The 20321-nt window shown below is 52.7% G+C and overlaps 2 protein-coding genes across 2 annotated transcripts; both read right to left on the bottom strand.

The window, feature by feature from the left end:
• Positions 1-2481: 2481 nt before the first annotated feature.
• Positions 2482-7226, bottom strand: LOC116798358 (apoptosis facilitator Bcl-2-like protein 14). The gene is made up of 6 exons (XM_032710726.1): positions 7161-7226; positions 5359-6095; positions 4564-4701; positions 4046-4107; positions 3549-3806; positions 2482-2885 (listed from the first exon to the last, which is right to left on the bottom strand). Exons 1-6 carry the CDS (start codon positions 7190-7192, stop codon positions 2841-2843), a joined length of 1272 nt encoding a protein of 423 aa, XP_032566617.1. The 5' UTR covers positions 7193-7226; the 3' UTR covers positions 2482-2840.
• Positions 7227-13528: 6302 nt separating this feature from the next.
• Positions 13529-19357, bottom strand: ETV7 (ETS variant transcription factor 7). The gene is given in 8 exon segments (XM_032710363.1): positions 13529-14473; positions 14786-14886; positions 15192-15334; positions 15617-15883; positions 16695-16802; positions 17038-17202; positions 17473-17662; positions 19352-19357. Coding segments are annotated over 8 exon segments (1092 nt in total). The 3' UTR covers positions 13529-14361.
• Positions 19358-20321: the final 964 nt, after the last annotated feature.

Genomic DNA, 20321 nt, shown 5'->3' with positions numbered 1-20321 from the left:
TGGAAGGAATTGTTCCTGTGTTCCCTGGGGGTGAGCTGTGCCTGTGGTGTGTGTCAGGCCCCCAGGGAATGCACCAGGCTCTGCATGGAGAGGTGCAGGATGCTTCTGCTCCACTCAGCACTTGCACTGCCTTGGTTATGCCCAGCCCTGACTGCCAAGATTTGGGAAAGGTGTAAATGATCCCATGGGACCTGCAGGAACACGGTCCTCTGTCCTGCAGTGAGTCGTGGGGGGTTTCTTAAGGGGTCTGGGAGTTGCCAAATCCTCCCCTGCTGCAAACACTGAGGCCTTGGGACAGCATTCCAGGAGACATCATCCCCCCTGGCTCAGCTCCAGGGTCCCGTGAGAAGAAGCCTTGTCATCATCCTCTTAGTGACAGCAAATTTTGCATTAATTGGCTCATTAAGTGGCAGGCTGATTTTCTAAGCTGCCCTCCCCACCTGGCAAAGCAGGATTAGGAGGGCCTGACGACTTCAGAGACACAGGATCCTGGCAGCAGGTGGGTTTGGGGAGAAGGTCCCTGGCTCACACTGAGCACCAGGTGGGCTGGGGGCTGTGCAGGGCACGGGGCTGCTTCTTTCCTGGGCAGGATCAGTGCCCAGATGGCTGGTGTCTGTGATCCCAGGGATTTTCGTGCGAGAGGATTGTCTTTGCTGTTGGAAGCCACCACGGGGTGTTTAGGGAAGGATGAAGGTAATGCCAAGAGCTGGAAACTGCTCAAACCCCTGGGACTTATAACTTGCCCTTCTTTAAAATCTTCTTAATATCTTCAGTGGCCACAGGCAATCAGGTTCTCAATTTTATAACTAAGAGATTAGCCCAAGATACCAGAGTCACTCACAAAAAGGGACATGAGGTGTTATACTAAACAGCAGCTGTGGCCACTTCAGACCTCATCCCACTGTGCTGGGCTGGAGCAGCATCCCTGCTTTGGGTTGGGCTATTTGAAGGCAGGAGCCCCTTGTGCAAGGAGATGGGCACATTTTGCTCCTCATTTTCCAGGCACTGCTGCCCTGATGGGTTGGAAACAGTGCAGTGACCACAGAACGAGAGTATTTGGTTCAGCTGTGGTATTGGGAGAAGCACAGGAGAAGGGAATGGGAGAGATGAGCTGTTTGCCTCACTGGTGTTTCACCTGGTGGGTGTGTCCCACGTGCTGATGGAAGATGAAATCCTCTGGGAATTCAGCGAGGAAACAGAACCCTTTTCTGCTCCCACCCCTGGCATTGCATGAGCTCAGATGCAAAACAAGTAGAGGCATTGCATGATCCTCCAGATGGGTCCCCACCACCTCCCCATCTTCAGCTCAGCCTGCCCTGGTCACAGCCCAGCACAGTCCCCCAGGCTCCCAGCAGGGAACAGGGACATCAGGACAGCTACAAACAGCCAAAGCAGCTTCGGTCTCTCTTGCAGTAAAAGTCTCCCAGTTTGGTTCCTGGCCAAAAGGAAACACGGTGCTGATGCTGCACTTGTTGTTGGCAGGATCCAGGAGTGGGATTTGATGTTTTCCACAGTCCTAATTACCCCAGGCTAAATTACACAGAGCCCCTACAAAGTATCCCCCCTCCCTGGGGCCTCGAGCAGCCGGTGACTGAACTCTCTGGGTCTGTCAGATGTGCCCTTAAAGGCTTCACAAACAGGGATGTGGATCAGGGTGGGGAAGGGCTGCTCCCATCCTGCAAGGGCTCTGCTTCCCTATTTTCTGTTACTTAGGGTTTTAAATGGACTGAGAATCCAGGAGAGGAGGTGCTGGACAGACTCAGCTGGCACCAAAGGCCCACAAGGGACTGTCACCCCACACATGGCCCTGACCCAGACACACATATTTGTTTGCTGCCACCATCACCTTCAGCCTACTAGATCATCCCACCTCTTGCACATCCAAAACCCCAAAACATCATCTCCTTCACTCCAGGCTGGGTCCAACCTTGCAAGGGAGATGCTCCTGCTGGTGCCACCACACCGAGCCCTGGCAACACTCCCCCCCCGCCCCAAGCTGCCTTTTAATCCATGGCCCTGCTTAGGGGTCTGGGCAAAGATTAGCTGGAAACATTCCCAGTGATTAGGGTTTAAATCCCTTTGACATTTCACATCTTCTTAGAGCTTGTAGGTGAGACCCTGGCAGCTGCAAATCCCCTCAGTCCTTGAGGGAGTGACAGCTCCTGCACCGCTCAGGAACGAGCTTTACCCAGTTCTTGGTGTTAACCCAAGCTGCTTTGGGCAGTAAATCTCCTTCTGCTGGAAAGGGAATGACTACAAATCGTAAAATTGGCAGGACAGCACTGTGTATCCGCTGTCTGAGTCCCTTGTGCCTCTTGGCATCTGTCTGGAAAGGAGCAGCCACAGCAGCTGGAGCAAAGCAAACGTTATTCCATCTATAAAAGCCTCACACAACACCCAGAAGATAAGCCTGGCTGGCATTTAGGGACCAATTCATTTGAGTTTTATGGGTTTTTCCAAACTGGATGCTTGGCTGACAGCAGAAACTACAAAAATTATGTTGTACATTCACAGATACATATAGAAAAGCAGGTAAATAAATACACATACACAAACACCAACAACCCCTGAGGCTCAACACATGCACTTGGTGGGAGCTAAAATGCAAATACAGGGTGAAGTCTGGGCTTTGTTTGATTTACAGTCTCTCTGCCCCCAGCCAGGAGGGTTTTTAGCATTTCACACTGCTCTGGCTGTTGCTCAGGTTTTCCTTCGAGGATTTTAAATCCAGGGCTCAGAAGTTCACCCCACATCCAGGTCACCATCAGGGATTGTCCTCCCACCAGTAAATCTTCATCCTTGGGTTCCCAGGCACCACAGGCCCTTCACAGCAGCTGATGTCAGTCTGGGCTGTCACAGTGGTCTGTCCTGAGCTTTTCTCTGTTCTGCTGAGACAGAAGAAACGTTCATAGAATCGTGGAATCGTGGAATGCTTTGGGTTGGAAGGGACCTTAAAGCTCTCCTTGTTCCACTCCCTGTCATGGGCAGGGACACCTTCCACTAGACCAGGTTGCTCCTAACCCTGTCCAGCCTGGGCACTTCCAGGGATGGGGCAGCCACAGCTTCTCTGGGCAACCTGTGCCAGGCCCTCACCACCCTCACAGGGAAGGATTCCTTCCCAATATCCCACCTAACCCTGCCCTCTGGCAGTGGGAAGCCATTCCCCCTTGTCCTGTCACTCCAGACCTTTGTCCCAAGTCCCTCTCCAGCTCTCCTGGAGCCCCTTTCAGCACTGGAAGGTGCCATAAGGTCTCCCTGGAGACTTCCCTTCTCCAGGCTGAACACCCCCAGCTCTCCCAGTCTGGCTCCAGAGCAGAGGGGCTCCAGAATCATGGAATCCCAGAATGTCTGGGTTGAGAAGAGACCTTAAAGCTCATCCAGTTCCACTCCCTGCCACGGGCAGGGACACCTTCCACCAGTCCAGGTTGCTCCAAACCCCGTCCAACCTGGCCTTGAACACTTCCAGGGATGGGACAACCACAGCTTCTCTGGGCACTTGCCCTGACTCGCTTCTGGAAGCTCAGCCCCGGGCTCATCCTCCTCCTCACCTGGAGAATTTTGCCGTAGGGCGCAAACGAATCCTCCAGGTACCGTGTGCCGAAGCCCATGATCCTGTTCACTGCCTGGCTGCAGATTCCAGCCAGCGTGGCTGTGAGGTGGACCGTGAAGGCAAACTGGATCTCCTGGGGGTTGGCATCAGCCCTGCTGGCCGTCATTTCCCGGCGGACGTAGGCGTCGGCCAGGTCCTTGAAGGAGCTGTAGGACATGTCCCTGAAGAACAGCTGCAGCCGCGCGTCCTCCCGCATCTGGGGGGGAGGCAGGTGAACAACATCAGGAGTGAGGGATCCCACGTGTCAGCCCTGTGCTGATGCCCTCACCCCACGCTGAGGGAGGACACACAGGCAGCCACCACCACGCCCAGGCGGGGAACTGGGAGTTGCCATTTCCTTGATTTTACTGATCCCCTGCGCCAGGGGATTGATGCTGTTGCTGCATTTCACAGCAGTGCAGAGCTCGGCCCAAACTCCCTCAGCTCTCCTCTCACCTGCCTGTCCAGCTCATCTCCCGCGCTCCGGAGCAGGGCCACGATTCTCCTGATGGGTTCATCTGCAGACAGACATCCCACATTATCTCCAGCCCTTTCTCCAAGCCTCCCACACCCACATGTTCTGTTTAGTCCCCAGAAAAAATTCCCTGAGCAACATTCATCCATCTCCATCCCTCCAGAAACCATTTCAGCCTGTTGGCAAGTGCCTTGTTACCCTCACCCAGCAAAACCACGCTCCTGCCTTTGAATTTTGCCCTTTGTGTGGTCTAGTTGGAAGTTGTCCCTGCCCATGGAAGGGGGCGAGGGTGAGATGATCTTTAAAGTCCTTTCCAACCCAAACCATTCTACGAATTTCTCTCTCCCCCAGTCAAGACCTGATGCTGAAAACCTCCACCAAAGCCTTTGTATTCCCCAGACCAGGACTGCAGCAGGGGTTGGGTGCCGGGCAGGCTCTGTGTGGGGACAAGTCTTGTGTGCATATGTTTTCTGTAAGTGCCAGCAAAGGCAACACTCACCAACCCCATCGGTGCCAGGTGGCTGTGGGGGCTCCCCAAATCCATTTTCTCTTCTCCCCTGGCTCTCACTGCCCTGCACGATCAGCCCAATCTCTTCTGAGACCTCTGTGTAGTAGCCATCGGGCTGCTCCACCTCTGCTGGAAGAGAAACACACATTCAGAAGTGAGGATTATTTTTGTTGGCGATTGATTGAAAGTGAAAAGCAGCTGCAGCAGGGACTGGATGTGCTGGTGCCCACCCTGGATTAGTGCATTCCTGTGCTGGAGGATGTGGCTGCGCTTTCTGAGCCACAGCTGAGCAGCTGTGACTTGCCCCAAATCTGCCAAAGCTCCTTGTAAATCCCCTCACCAATGTTTTGGCACTGGAAGGGGTGAAATTGGGTGTCCCACGGGCTCTGCTGCACCAGCTGCCCACACCCACCCCCATGGCAAATCTCAAACACCTTAACATTGGCCTCAGAGTGGTTTAGGATTTAATCTCAGGTCTCAAACACAGGTTTAAACTAAACCACTGTGACCTCTGGTTACCAGAGGGGTGAAAACTTGTGCTTGGGTGGTTACTGCCAACATCAGGCTTGGGGTGACGTGTGCTCAAAGCACGGGCAGATCAACCCTTTCCTGGGGCAGCAGGTTGGGATTGGAGTCTCCAAAGCCCATCCCAAAACCCCAGAAAGCCCCGGGAGGGTGACACCTCATTAGAAACCAGCACTAAACATGACTGTTTTCCCAAAAGAAGCCCAGGGAGGTCCCGCTGGATGAAGGGGTGGGTCGGGGTGGGGTGGGTGAGGGTCCCACCTGGCGTGGCCGGTGCCAGGACGTGCCTCAGGGGAAGGCAGCCGGGTCGCTTGGTCCTCGCCCCGGATCCCGTCTCTCCCCGCTCCTCCTCCCCGTGCTTCTTCAAGGAGAAAACCTTCTTGATGCTGGTTTTCCTCTTCGGGGCTCTGCCTGGCACTGGGGATGTGCTTGAGTCTACTCTGTGTTTTTTGGCTCCTTCTGGTTTGGAGCCCTGAGAAGCTTTGGCATCTTTCTCCTTTGCTTTTTGCCCTGCGTTTTCCTTCTGGTCCTCAGGGCTCCTCTTGAAGAAGAAATTTAAGAAACTTTTCAACCAGGTTGGTTTTGAACCCGAATGTTGGGTTTTGCCTTGGGAAGAGTTTTTTGTGCTTTTCCTCTTGGGCTTTGGCCCCTCTTTAGGGACCTCCTGGGGAGCTTTGCTGTCGTCATCCAGAGCCTCTTCCAGGTCCAGCACTTTGAGTCCCTCCTCCTGGTTCTTCTTGGGGCTGGATTTGGCACCTGAGTATGTGCAGAAGTCGCTTTCTGACCGTTGCAGCCCGTCCGTTTGCCTCCCTCGCCCTCCAGTTTTCTCCTGCAGGGTTTGTTTGGCCCCTGGTGGGTTTTCACGGCAGCTCAGCGAGCGCCTGACATAAATCTCCAGCACTTTCTTGGCCCCTTGCCTGTCCAGGGAGAGGATCTTGCCTGATGGCTGCCTGCTGACATCCCACCGAGGCACCTCCTCAGCCGGAGCCCTCTCATTGCTGTGCAGAAAAACAACATTTTCAGCCTGGTGCTTTTGCTTTCCCCAAGTGACTGCACAGTTGGGTTGGGCATGATGGAAATCCCTCCCCCATTCTGGCACCCAGGGGTGCCTGAGACTGTTAATGTTCCTGGTTACTGATCAGCCAGTTTTACAGTTGTTATCTGGCTGCTCCTGGTGCAGGCAGCCCACGCAGGGTTTTATGATGGACTATAGACACCACTGATAAAGGAACTGTAACCACAGGGAGAGGGAGATGGGCTGGGCATGTCTCAGGGGAGAACTTGGTCACCAGCCAGGGGGTTTCACCCAGTAAGGTTGTCACCCAGACACCCTCCTATCATCCCATTGCAATGTGTTCCCACATTATGATGAAAAATGACACCCCAGGAGCACACAGTGAATGACACAACCAAGATTTTTGAGTATTTCCCCTTAAAGTATTGGCTGCTAAAAAAAAAATCCTCCCTCAACAAGGCTGGAGAGGTCAAGGGAAATATGGGCTCTTGCAGATCTGCTCAGTGACACAGTCCCTCTGAGCTCCCACCAGCACAGGGCTGTGAACAGAGCTTGGACCACCCACTCCCTGCCTTTCCCATCGCCCTTTTTCTCTGTATTTGCAAGCAAAATTAAACAGGAATGTTGCTATTGGAAAACCAGGAAGCCGTGACCGTGCCTTGTGTTGGTTTTATCTTTGAAACCAATTTCACCCTTCAAAGAACCAGACCCAAAACAGACTTTCTCCACCACTGAACAGCACAGAGGGAGCAAGCACAAAAACCTGGTACACTGGGCTGTAAAACCACCCTGGAGTTGGGCATCAGCCTCCCCTCAGACTCAGTGAACGTCATCACAATGCCCAGCACACCCACCCACCCCACCCTGGCCGGTTCTGGGGATCAGGAAGACAAGTTTCCTTCATCCGAGCCAACACCAAACCCCACCAGCCACCCAATAACAAATCATACCACTAAATTTAATCACAGTAAAGCCACAACCCCCATCCTACTTCGATGATTCGAGTGCATTGGCCACACTGTTCATGATTTGCCGGTTTGGTTTTTACCTTTCCATCAGTATTTCTGCCTGTTTGGACATAGGTCAAGACAAGCTCCTCGGCCACGGGCGCTAAGGGTTCTTCTCAGGCTCTCCTGGGAGGTGCCTTTTTATGCCCAAGCCGGTGGCTGGCTGAGATAATTCCTATTTTTAGCAGCCATTCAGGTAGGAGAGCGGCCGATGCTTCCGCCCGGGATCCCCGTTATCACCGCCCTCGTGGCGGAAACCAGTGGGCGTGAGTTTCACTGGAGGAGAAAACAATTTCCTTATGACAAGTGGCAGCAAAACAGCATAAAAATCACCTGTCAGCCGGTGTCAGAGCTGGCCTTTGAGACCAGTTATCTCAGGCAGCCGCTTGGCTTTGGGTTTGGTTTGGTTTGTTGCTTTTCACTGTGTGTGGTGCCTTATATGGGCTTCTCTGGGTTGTTTTTGTAAAGGGAAGTCACAGCTTTTCTCAGACAAAAGAAGGAAGCAGATTGCCCTGCTCGTGTCAGTTCCCAGAGGATGTTGTGGGACCACAGACACTCTGGGACACGGTGCTGTCAGGTTGTTGAGACACAGAATCAGTCACAGAATATTTTGAGTTGGAAGGGACCCACGAGGATCGTTGAGTCCAATTCTTAAGTGAATGATCCATACAGGGATCAAACCCACAACTTTGGTGTTATTAACACTGGGCATGGCTGGGCTGAAATCCTCAAAACCCACCCTGGGGTCCTTCAGACCCACCCTAAAACATGAATCAGCAGCAGCTCATGACCCGAATCCTTCACACCCCCGTGGCTCCCACTCAGCCCCAGGAACACAGCATCTCCCACCGGGCACATCCCAACACCTACAAACCTCACCCGAGCCAAGAAAATCTTCTTAAGATCAAACCTTTCTTACACCAAAGCTCCTTTTGGCCCCAAGGCCACCCCTGTGCCCACCCCCGTGAGTGTGACACCCTCCGGCAGGTGCTTCCCCCATTCCCCATCGCTATTTTGCCACCTGATGGTAAAATTCCGCACTGCACCTCGCAGTGGGGGAGCCGGATGCTTTTGCCGGGACGCAGGCTTTGGAAAAACCGCTCCTGGAAAACCCCTCGGAAAGATTCCCAGCCGAGCAGCGATGCACTGTCTCTGGTTTTCAGCTGGGATGATGTGCAGCCAAGGTTTCCCCCGGACACAAATGGCCTTTTCCCGATAATGGGTTCAGTTTGGAATCAGAACAGCCTGGGATTATTTTCTTCCTTTCTGTAAACTCTCTGTCACATAATTTCCTATGACTGGGAGAGATCCAGTCCACGTCTCTCCTGAGCCCACACTGATGAATCAGAGTCTAGTATTGATTAGGAATTACCTGGCTCGGTTTTTCAGCATCCCCATTTATTGATAAATAATTAAATCCTCCATTAGGAGCTCTGTGCTGCTCCCTAGCATGTCCTCATCCTTCCATAAGCAGGTCTATTCCAGGGGAGGAGAAGGACTTTCACAATCAATTTTGTTGGGTTTTTTCCTCTGAAAAATCCATGAAACAAAAAGCCACATCCACTCCAGCAGTTTGGCCACCTCCAGTTTGGAGATCTTGCTACTGGAGGTTATTGAAGGCTGAGTCTAAATCCCATCTCTGCTCATGGAGGGCTTCTCATGGTTCAGCTGGGAATCAGTATTAACTTATGACCTCTTGCAGACTTTTGCTCTTTTGTAGAAGCAATTCCAGACACAGCCTGGAGATGGGATACCTGAAGTGACACCAGGAAAAATCCTGACCTGAGCTGTGATTCTGGATCCAGATCTTTATCCAAGTTCAGATCCCTCCTGGGATTTGGGACAGGCTCAAAGCCAGTGGGAGAGGGGCATAAGAAAAAGATGTTTGCAAGAGACTGAGACAAACCAAAACCCCACTACAAGAGTGGAAGGGAGGGATCTGGATCCAAATTCGTCCACTTTTCTCATGAGTATTGAAGAGAAGGAGGAGGCTGGTAGGAAATGTGGTCATGAGGAGGGAGTACACAATGCCAGGGTTGGTATCTTCGGGCCAGAGATGCTGGAGGGAAAAGCAGAACTAAATCCATGGGGACACAGGAGGGGATAACCGACCTCCTTGCAGGAAATTGTTTCAGAAGATGGAACAAAATGAAAGGAGAGGCATTGCCCACATGGAGCTGCGAGGAGCAGGGGATTACAACAGGCTCAGAAGGTGACAAGGGTCAAATCATCCAAATTTCTTTGGAAGAAGACCAACAGGACACAGGCTGAGCTTGGACATTGGGAAAACTCTCCTCTGCAGGAGGGTGGGACAGTCTCAGACTGGTGTCTAAGAGGGGATGGGAATCACCACCCTTGGAGGTCTTCAAGGCTTGTCTGCCCAAAGCCACAGCCAACCTGAGTGGGTGTTGGAGGCTGCTGTGTTTTACATGGACCAACATGTAAAACATGTTTACCCTGGAGCCAACACCAGCCACGAGCCAACAACAACCTCCTGGGCACAAAAACATCCATGGTTTCAGATCTGAAGCATAACAGGGGTGTTGAGGGGAGCACCTGAACCACGACAGGAGCGTTGAGGAGAAAACCTGAACCATGACAGGAGCATTTGGGGAGCACCTGAACCACAACGAGGGGTGTTGAGGGGAGCCTGTGAACCATGACAGGGGTGTTGAGGGGAGCCTGTGAACCATGACAGGGGTGTTGAGGGAGCCTGTGAACCATGACAGGAGTGTTGAGGAGATAACCTGAACCACAACAGGGTGTTCAGGGGAGACACTACTCCCTGCACCAGCCATGGTTTCGATGGACAGCACAGCTTTGGTGGAAACCTCTCAGCCCAGTTGTGCAGTTCATCTGATCCAAGAGAGTGCTGGGCACCAGCCCCCGAAGAAAATCCTCATTTCCTCCACCCCTGAGCCTGGTTTTAGCTGCTTCCCCCAGCACATGAGTGGGGTAAGAAAACAGCCACTGTGCAGTGCTCTGCCCCAAACACTGCCAGACCTGGTGCTGCTGAAGTGTGGGTGATGTTCTCCAGGGATCAAAGCACCTGCAAACCTTTGGGAAAGCCCACACAGGACACCTGCCTGTGTTCCACTGCCCCTGATTCCAGCCATGTCAAAGGCTGTGTGCTCTCCCTCCCCACACACCCACACCAAACTCCCCGGTACAAGTGGCAGTGACTCCGTTGTTTACCAACAGGGATGGCTCCCCATTCCAGGAAAGCAGCAGGTTTACAGCCCTCCTGCCACTGTTTATAGCAGGGAAAGATGCACATTGCCCCAGGGAGGATATGAGAGATTCCTAGGAACTCCAAATTTCCCAAATTGCACCTTTCTTCCAGGAATGAAAGCTCTTAGCCCAGGTCTCTCAGGTGCAGGTGGTGGGACACTCTTGGCACTCTATGGGCAGCAAGAGCTTTCTGTGAGGGCACATTTTGTCTGGGAGGAATCTTTGTCCATATTCGATTTTGGGAGTCGGGCTGGCAATATCAGCCCAGGGTTCCTGCAAGGGAACAACAGCCCTTCCCCCCAGGAAAGAAAGCTCTAACCCTTGGTGTCTCAGGTGTAAGTGGTGGGCCACCCTTGTCACTACATAGGCAGCAAGAGCTTTCTGTCCTGGCACCTTTTGTCTGGGAGGAATCTTCACCTGTATTCAATATTGGGAGTCAAACTGGCAATTTCAGGGCAGGTTTCTACAAGGAAAGAGCAGCCTTTTCCCCCAGGAAAGGAAGGCTGTAAACTTTAAGTTTCAGGTGCACTTGTTGGGCCACCCTGAGCCAAGAGTGGCTGACCAGCTGCACGTGAGAGATGGACAGTAAGGGCTTTCTTTCCTGGGGGAAAGGGCTGTTGTTCGTTTTCAGGAGCCCAGCGCTGAAATTGCCAGTCCTGCTCCCAAAAATGAATATGGATGAAGATTCCTCCCAGATAAAAGGTGCCAGGACAGAAAGTTCTTGCTGATTATGGAGTGCCAAGAGTGGCTCACCAGCTTGACCCGTAACACAGAGGTTCCAGGCTTTCTTTCCTGGGGGGAAGGATTATTCCCTTGCAGGAACCCTGTGCTGAAACTGCCAGTCCAACTCCCAAAATTGAATATGGGCAAAGATTCCTCCCAGACAAAAGGTGCCAGGACAGAAAACTCTTGTTGCCCATGGAGTGCCCAGGGTGGCCCACCAACTTTACCTGCATTACAAAGGTTCCAGGCTTTCTTTCCTGGGGAGAAGGATTATTCCCTTGCAGGAACCCTGTGCTGAAACTGCCAGTCCAACTCCCAAAATTGAATATGGACGAAGATTCCTCCCAGACAAAAGGTGCCAGGACAGAAAACTCTTGCTGCCCATGGAGTGCCCAGGGTGGCCCACCAACTTTACCTGCATTACAAAGGTTACAGGTTTTCTTTCCTGGGGGAGGGCAGTCATTCACTTGCAGGAGCCCTGTGCTCAAATTGCCAGTCCGACTCCCACAATTGAATACAGAGGAAGATTCCTCCCAGACAAAAGCTGCTAGGACAGAAAGTTCTTGCTGCCTGTTACACTCTTCATTAAGCTATAAGCTGCCCAGAGCAGTTACATTTTTATTTAACACTTTTCAAAAGCCTTTTGGTTCATTATAACCTCTAATTAGCGTCCGGAGAAAGAGTCACACACCCTTCTCTAAGAGAAATTCTTTTTAATTTAGTGGAAAAAAAGAAGATATTTTGGCAAAAGGTTTTTACAGGAGTAAAATTCAACCAAGGAAAAAGCATTTCACTAAAACATTCACACATTCCAGGCCAGGGTGAGTTGTGCTGTAGCCAGTCACGGGCTGCAGGGGTGTGGTGTGCTCGGGCTACCAGGCAGGTCTGCCTTGACTGACAGCCCAGCTACAGGCCTTCAGCTCTGCCCTGTGCCCTCAGCACAGCCCTTACCATGTCCCTGCAGGTCCTTCCCCACCTGCACACACACACACACACAGACAGACACACACACACAGACACACACACACACACAGACACACACACACACACACACAGACACACACACACAGAGTGAGTTGGTTCCGACCCATATCAATAATTCAGCAAGATTCAGATCCAGGATCTCACACCTTCCCCCCAGGAAAGAAAACCTTTATTATCTGTCTCTCATGTGCAGGTGGTGGGCCACTCTTGGCATTCTTTGGGCAGCAAAAGCTTTCTGTTGTGGTATCTTTTTTCTGGGAGGAATCTTCTCCTGTACTGACCTTCAGGAGTGGGACTGGTAGTTTCAGTACAGGGCAAGTCAACAAAAGCCCTTTTTTCCAGGAAAGAAAGCCTGGAACCTTTGTGTTACAGGTGCCCTTGGATTTTCACCCTCCGAGATCAAGGAGTGTTGAGGTTTTTTGGCAGCTTCCCAGGCAGGAGAGGAAATTCCCGTCCAAGTCCAGAGTGATCCTGAGTCATCACAGGAAAAACAAGTGAATAGAGGTCATATCACAAGCACCAGGGTCACCAACTGTCACCTGCTCCAACAAAACAAGCACACAGGTTGGGGAAGTGATGGAATGCTCAGTAACCATCAGGGCTGTTCTCATGGCAAGAAAGTGTAGGGATGTCTTGTTAAGAGAAGGTCACGAAAAATGCACCCATGGGTGTGTGTTCCAGGAGTGGCACAGGGCCAGCATGGGACAGTCGCCAAGGAAGGAAGTCTGCTGTCCCACCAAAGATGTCTGTCAGGGCTGGAGAAGATTTACCCTTATTCTGATCTATTTTATCCCAAGAAAGATCTGGTTTTAATCTTCCCTGGGACAAAAAGGCCCCTCTGTGAGAGGGAGGATGAGATCTGGGTGCTTCACTGCACTTTCCTAGTGTGGTGCAGCCCCAGGCTGCAGCTTGGTGGGTGCTGGGTAACCTCCAGCCCCTCTCCTAGCAAGGATTTTGGCCTCCCTTCCTGGCCAGGATCTCCCACAGGCTGTGACCTTACGCTGATTTACCCCATTAGAGCTTCTCCTTTCCTTCTCCTCCCTCACTTGAATTGCCAAGCACCTCTGTTTTGCCAGTGAGCTGGTAGTTTTTTTGTGGAAGTGAAACTTCTCAGGCCGTGTTTCCAGAGCTGTGATACTGCTGAAGCTTTGCCAATCAGCCACCACCCATCCCACCACCACCTCTTGCTGGCTACAGCCCACCAGCATCTCCAGCCTCCAGCTGTAAAGTAGTTTTGGAGGAGCAACACCAGTGACAGCAAAAAAGGAACTGTAATTTCAGGTTGGAAACAACCAGTTTTGGTGGAAACCTCATGGTGCAAACCCCCCCCATGTTTGTGCTGTGTTCACCCATCAGCTCCTGAGTGGTTCAGATTGCTGCACTCAGGTGTAGAAGTTGCCCAAAGACCTTTGTCCTGGGGAGGAAAGCTGGAATTTCCCAGTTTCAGACCTTTAACCAGCAAGAAGTAGGATTTTCAACTTTACACAGTCACAGGATTTTATTTCCTCAATGAAAAGCAATGTGAAAATATTAGTGGGTATTTTCTGCTTTCAAACACACACACAAACACACTCTGTTCCCTCAAGGCATTCCTGCTTCAAACTCAAAGCAAATAACCACATAGCTGACCAGACTGGGGTCATAGTCATTACTTTCTTTGTTTCTTTTCACATTATTCAATCAGCTAATTACAAAAAGCATTACCTGGAGGGAAAGGAGTTAAAGTGAGAACCAGCTTAGGGCAACCCTGCAGCTTCTGCCAGGCCTGATCCAGGCAGATATTTCACCACACTCCCACCCTTAATCACAGGGGAGCCACTGTGATTCCAGTGTGCACCATTTCTGCAATACAAGTCCCTTTACAAGTCAGGGAAATGGCTCAGATTCAGAGCAGCACGTTCACACCCAGGGACACCACTCACTGCAAAGGATGCTCAGCCCAGAGCACACGCTCTGCTCTGCTCAGCACATCTCACTGGAAGAACAGCGTGACCTCTACCAGCAAGTCTGAGCCTTAAAGACAAGCATCAAAGTTTTCAGAGCAAAAATATCACATTCTCTCCCCGAGGGCAGGAGAGAAACAAGCAGAAGACCAGCCCACACACATTCACACGCGCTGTCGGGGCTGGGGGATGGTTTCTGGGGGAGTTTTGCTAATGAAGCCCCAGAGATGTCCCAGCTTTGGCTCAGGGCAGGTTTTGAAATCCAGGGCCAGCTCTGTGGCCTTCTGTCCAGGAGATGCAAGAGACACCAGCACTTCCCAGCAGAGCACAAGCCTGTCTGTGAGGCACCTCCAAAGATTTTCTAGAGTGAAACCTCCAGTGGGTCTTCTTTTGCATCTTCATGGTCCTCATTCTCCAGCTGCTCCAGTTTGCTGGATTTCTCATGGACAATCTCCCCTGGAGTCTTCAAAAACCTGCAATACATTCTTGTCATGACTTTAAGGGTATGTCCAAACCCAGCCCCAAACTGGAGCCTTTGCCCTCAACAAGGCCAGGTTGGATGGGCCTTGGGGCAACCTGGTCTAGTGGAAGATGTCCCTGCCCATGGCAGGGGAGATGAACTTTAAGGCCCCTTCCAATCCAAGCCATGATCAGCTGATCTCTGGAGCTCACCAAAGGGGATCTGCCACCCTTGGGCCTTGCTGAGGATCCCAGCTCTTGCTTGGAACCCAGGAAGCACCATCAGATGGGGCCTGGGTTCATTTCTCTGTTCTGCTTCATCTCACCTGAACAGCAGCTTCTGCCCTGGCTCCTTTTTGATGATGTTGAGTTTGTAGTAATGTCTGAGTGCTCGTGACATCTTCTCATAGGTCATGTTCATCCTGTTCTGGAAAGGGGAAGAATTGTGGGGTGTTGAGTGAAAGCAAGTGCTGACACCTGGTTTGGGTCTGTCTGCAGCAGGACCACACGTGGGGCATTCTAGATGGTTCCAGTGCAGGTCTCCAACCCAGACTGGCTTCACAATCATCATTTTGCTTTCCAGGGGATGAGAAAGTCCCTCTTTCATTACCAGGTTGGCATCTCAGCACCCACCGTGGCCCCCCTTCCCTGTGCCATCAGCCCTGGGGAACAGGCCATGAAAGGGACCTGCAGAAGCCCAGGGGTGACAAATTTGTTCTCGACAGCATTTACCTTGTGGTTCCCCCAGAGCTGGGCGAGTCCATTGGGGTTAACCACCCGGAAGACCTTGGCTTCCTTGTCTTCCCACCTGATGTAGGGCTCGTAGCGGCTGTCGGAGAGGAGCAGGTACACGTATTCCCACAGCAACCTGCAGTCTGAGCATTGGGGGGGGGAATAAATGGTCACAGAGCTCCCACTGTGCTCCAGGGAGGGTGGATCAGCAACCGGATCACACGTGGCAGCAGTGACAATAAATATAAGAAGAGCCCAGAGCACTTCTATTGCGAGACCTCAAAACACAAGCACGAACTACAGTTTGTTCAGGGGGAAAAACTGAGGTGGGGAAGCACGAAACAAAGGGGAGGGAGACAGCTGGGCAGGCAGGACAAAGCACCATGTCATTTCCCCAAGGAGCCAGGCTATAAATTCTTAATTACCTGCCATTTTCCCATCCACTGGGGCCAGCGGGGTTGTAGGAAAGGAGCAGATGGCACCTGCCCTGCAGCCACTCTCTGGGCTGTGATGGGACAGGTTCAGTGGCTCTACATAGCTGTGGAACACAGGCTGTTGTGCACAGCCCAGCCAGGAGGGAACAAGGACTGGGGCAGCCTCAGCACTGCAGTCTGTCCCTGCAAATAAAAGGGAAAAAAAGCCAAATAAACACCCTGTGGCACATTAGGGCAGGTCCCAGATCTTCCAAAGCCCTGAAACAGGAGGGGAGGGACAGCCCAAGGTGGTTATCAGCCTGGTGGAGCTCAGGCAGGGGAGGAGGGTGCTGAGGAAAGCCCGGGATTTTCCTAAGGCAGGAGCAGCAGAAAGTCCAGGAGGGTCAGAGGAGATGCCAAGTAGGGTCAGGGTCAGGTACAGAGGAAAAACTGGAACAGGAAGATGTGCCAGAGCACAGGCACCCCCTGGCAAATTGTTGTAGAGACTTAAGGTGTTCGTTACTTTACAAGAGCCAACAGAAGTGCTCAGGATCCACCTCCCAGATCTACCTCCACACACAGCCAGCCACTGATACCAACCTCTCCCCACCGCAACCCCTTCCTGGGCCCCCCCAGGGCACTAATAAGCCTCACTGCCCCCCCTCCCCCCCCCCCAGCCTCAGCTGGGGCCTCTCCCCACTACCCTCTGGCCCAGAAGCTCTATTTAAGCTCAGCCCTGGCTCCTCAGCCCTTTCCCAGCTATGCAGCAGGACCAGTCTCCAGCAGGGCTGTGCCTCTGCTTGATGATTGACCCTCCCTGATCCAGATCTCACTCTGCAGGTAGATTTCTTAGGGAAGTCATAGACCTGCCTGGTCACTACAGACCCCCCTGGTGCTGCTTAGGCCTGATTCTGACCAGATCTGCTTCATCACCACAACATCCCCAGATGACATGGACTTTGTTGGACCTGGTTGCCTCTCTCAGGTGCTGTGGGATGGGTTCAGCTGAGCTCCAAACCCCAGGTGTGTGCGACCCACTGGAGCTGTGGGCAGGTTCTGCTTGCTGGGCAGCTGCTGTTCTCCATCCTACCTTCCTCTGTGCTCCTGGCCTTCCCAAAGGGTGAATTCAGCAAAGGGCTGCACACCAGAGCTCTTCTTTGAGTCTTAATGAAGCAGAGTATTTCATAAAGCACATCACCTACAGGGAAGGCAACTCTGCTCAGATGACTTTGAATAATAGACTCTCTCAAGATGATGTTCTGAGGTTATAACATAACATAATAACATGATTATTCCCCCCCAACAACAAGGGTTATCCTTGTCTCCAGCACCAAAGTGCTAAAGCCTGGCCTGCTGGGACCCATCCAGCCCCTCTCAGCAGACCACGGGTTGTGCTTGGATGATCCTTGAGACCCCCTTGCAGTGGGTCTAACCTGAGCTGGGAGCTCGGTGTCTGAAGTCCTCCTTGGTGAGGATGCACAGGGCTTTGCCGTTCATTTCGAACTTGCTCTCGTCGGTTTGCCGAAGGGAATATTCCTTCTCAGCCCATCTGAGCCAGTGGATCACGTCATCCTTGCTCCACAGTGCAGGCTGGATCCCTGAAACCAGGAGCAGCCTCTGAAACAACTCTATCTCCATCCTCAAAACTGCTCAGGGGCAGGGTGGGATTTCTTCTCTGTCATTGAACTTTCCCTCTGTATTAAGCACTCACAGATCAAAAACACTCCAAAGAGAGGAAATGAACCCTGATGACGCTTTGTCCCTCTTGCCAGCAGGGAATGGTCCCTGGGTGGGACACTGTGGCTGTACCCACCATATCCCACCCTGTCCTTTAGTAAGCAGCTTTGACTTGCTCAACCTCTACTCACTCAGCCTGCCTGGAAGCTTGAAGATCTCCCCAGTGCTGATGAGTGGCTGTCTGGCCTGGGACGGGGGTGGTAATGAAGCTGCCACAACAGGGCTGGAAGAGCTGATGGCCACTTTGCCCTGGGGAGAAGAGATCAGACATATCAGCGGGGTCAGTTCCCAGTTCTGGTCCTGCCTTGGCTTTGGAGATGCCTGCTCCAGTATTTTCAAGCTGTTTTCTCACAGCAGCCTGTTGTGCTCTCTGCAGCTCTTCCATACATCTTCCTCACGTTCTTCCTCGCCCCAGCCCCAGGATGAGTCTCTGGTTGCCCAATCCAGTCTTAGCAGCCAGAGATTCCCCTCTCTTTCTCCAGCTCTTGCCTTTAGCAGAGGAACCTGCCCTCAATCAGGCTCTGGAAGGAGGTTATCCATCCCCACTGCCCTGGGGGCTTGCAGTAGATGGATCCAAGACTGGCAGAGCCTGCAGTGCCTGTGCTCCCAGTTCCTGCAGGATCCTCAGATTCTCGTTGGATGCCCAGGGTTTTAGGACAGCATTTCAGTTATTTAGAGTTGAGAAATAAAGCTGGCAATACTGCTTAGATTTTGTCTTAAAAACACTGTATGAAGAGAGATCTCCAGCTTTATCCCCAGTGATCATTTGGGCATAAGGGGAAATGGCCATCCCACCCCTTTTGTTGATCAGCCATTAAGTTCCAGCCCTTCAACAACTATTTTTCTCTCTCAGCCAGAGCTCATGAGCCACAAGGGAGCTCAGATCCTGCTTCCAGCCCCATCTAGATCTCGAAAATTACTGGCAGCCAAGCAGATGATATTTCCCCTTAAAAATCTATTCATGTGAATCCCAGCAATTTCTCAGCTTCACCCACTGGAAAATTAACGATTTTGCAGGCAAATGGTATTTTCTAAAGCAGTTGCCAACTCTGAGCACTTCAGGCTCAGGCAGGTTTTTGGAGGTGGTTAAAGCAGCCACCCCTTTACTGTGTGTGCAGGGTAGAGAAGCTGAATCTCCTGAAAATCAGAGGTGAAGAATATTACAGTGGTGAGGGCTGGAAACATCTTAAATGCAAAGCTGATGTTCCCAAAACCAGGAGAATGGGAGACAGGAGGAATGCACTGCATCTCTCCAGGGAAAAGTGCTTCCCTGGCAGTAGCAGCAGGTTGGTGAGGGGTTTTCCTCAGCAGAAGGACAATTTGGTGGCTGCTGGTTGTCCCTGCAAAGCAGGCAGGTCCATATGACACTGCACAAGAAAACCAGTGGGACTCCAGAATAAACTCTGAGCAGGCTTGGCAGCAATGCAAACTGTCTTTCAGATTCATTCTAAGCAATAAGGGGAAAATAAAAGTGAAAGAAATGAGCAGTGTATTTTGTCTAGAACTATCTAAAAGTTATTTTATTCTCCCATCAGTGCGACTCTCTTACAACAAGATTTACAGTAAAAACAGAACAAATCTGGTGTTTTTCTTGCTCCTAAAGATTTCTAGGCCACGAGATACATTCTGAATTTTTATTACTTTATCCTGATTTTATGTTCTCGCTTTTATCCCCGCTTATCTGCTTCCACACGTTTCCAAGACAGTTTTTTGCTTCAAAAGGAAATACGGTCCTTGGAGGGGTTGGAGCGGGAAAGCCAGAAAAAAAAGGGGTGAAAAGGAACCCCCAGATGTGTGAGAGCAGCTTTTGGCTCAGTCCCAAATGGGTGGAGGGGCGAAGCCCCGCGGCTGCTCCGGGCTCTGCGAGGCCCTTTGGAGATGGGCTGAGTGGGGTGGGGGGTCACCCTTCAGCAGGGATATGAGCTTCCACCTCGAATGGAGGGGGGGAAAGCCCGTGGGGATGGGGAGGAGGGAGGACGAGGGCCCGGGCAGGGGACAGGCGGTTCCTACCTGCATCCCCGGTGCGACCCGGAGCCCTCGGTGTCCGGCACGGTCAGGTCCCGGCCCCGCGGCCGCCGCGGCTTCGTCGCGATCGTGGCGAGAAACGAAATCGAAACGAGCCGGAGCCCCGGGAGGCAGGAGAGCGGCGGGGGGCAGCGCCCGGGGCCGTGGCCTTCACCCCCCACCACCACCACTCCGCCCCTCTCGGGGCCGTGGACCCGAATCTCCTCCCGCTCCTCCTGGGGAATCCCGCTCCGCCCGGAGCATCCCGATCCTCCCGGGGCATCCCGATCCGTTCAGGGGAACCCCGCTCCGCCCGGAGCATCCCGATCCTGCCAGAGCATCCCGATCCGTCCAGAGGAATCCCGCTCCCCCCGGGGCATCCCGTTCCTTGCGGGGAGTCCCGCACCTCCCGGTGCCGGCACCGGGACAGCACCGGGGAACCCTCTTCTCCCGGGGATCCCGTCCGGGAGATCTTCTCCCTGGATCCCGCTGGAGCGCGGACGCGCGGCTGGAAAAGGGAGGGACCCCGAGACACGCCGGGATCACCTCGAATACCGGGGCTCGTCCTTTCTCTCCGCCGGGCGGGGCGGGGGGACCCGGGGGAGGGCTCTACGAGCAGCGGGAGGTGGGCGCACACCTGTAAGGTGCGCACCTGCCCGCTCGCACACCTCAGGTGTGGCGAGTAGGCACACGTCGTGGGGGTCTACTGGGAGGGATTGGGAGGCACTGGGATAGAGGGAGAGGGGCTGGGACGGGATTGAATGGGGCCAGGAGGGACAAAAAGGGTACTTTTAGGAAGAAAAGGGGGGCTGGGAGCGACTGGGGGGCGCTGGGGATAGACTGGGATGGAATTGGAGGGAATTGGATGAGAATGGAAAGGACTGGAAGGGACAAAAGGGGCACTTGGAATGGACTGGGAGGCACTGGGATAGACTGGGAGGGGATTGGGTGGGACTGGGAGGGACAAAAGGGGCAC

The sequence above is a fragment of the Chiroxiphia lanceolata genome, chromosome 25 (assembly GCF_009829145.1).
Source record: "Chiroxiphia lanceolata isolate bChiLan1 chromosome 25, bChiLan1.pri, whole genome shotgun sequence".
In the NCBI taxonomy this organism is placed as follows: Eukaryota; Metazoa; Chordata; class Aves; order Passeriformes; family Pipridae; genus Chiroxiphia; species Chiroxiphia lanceolata.
Note: the sequence above shows the minus strand (reverse complement) of the source record. Positions and strands in the feature narration are given on the sequence as shown.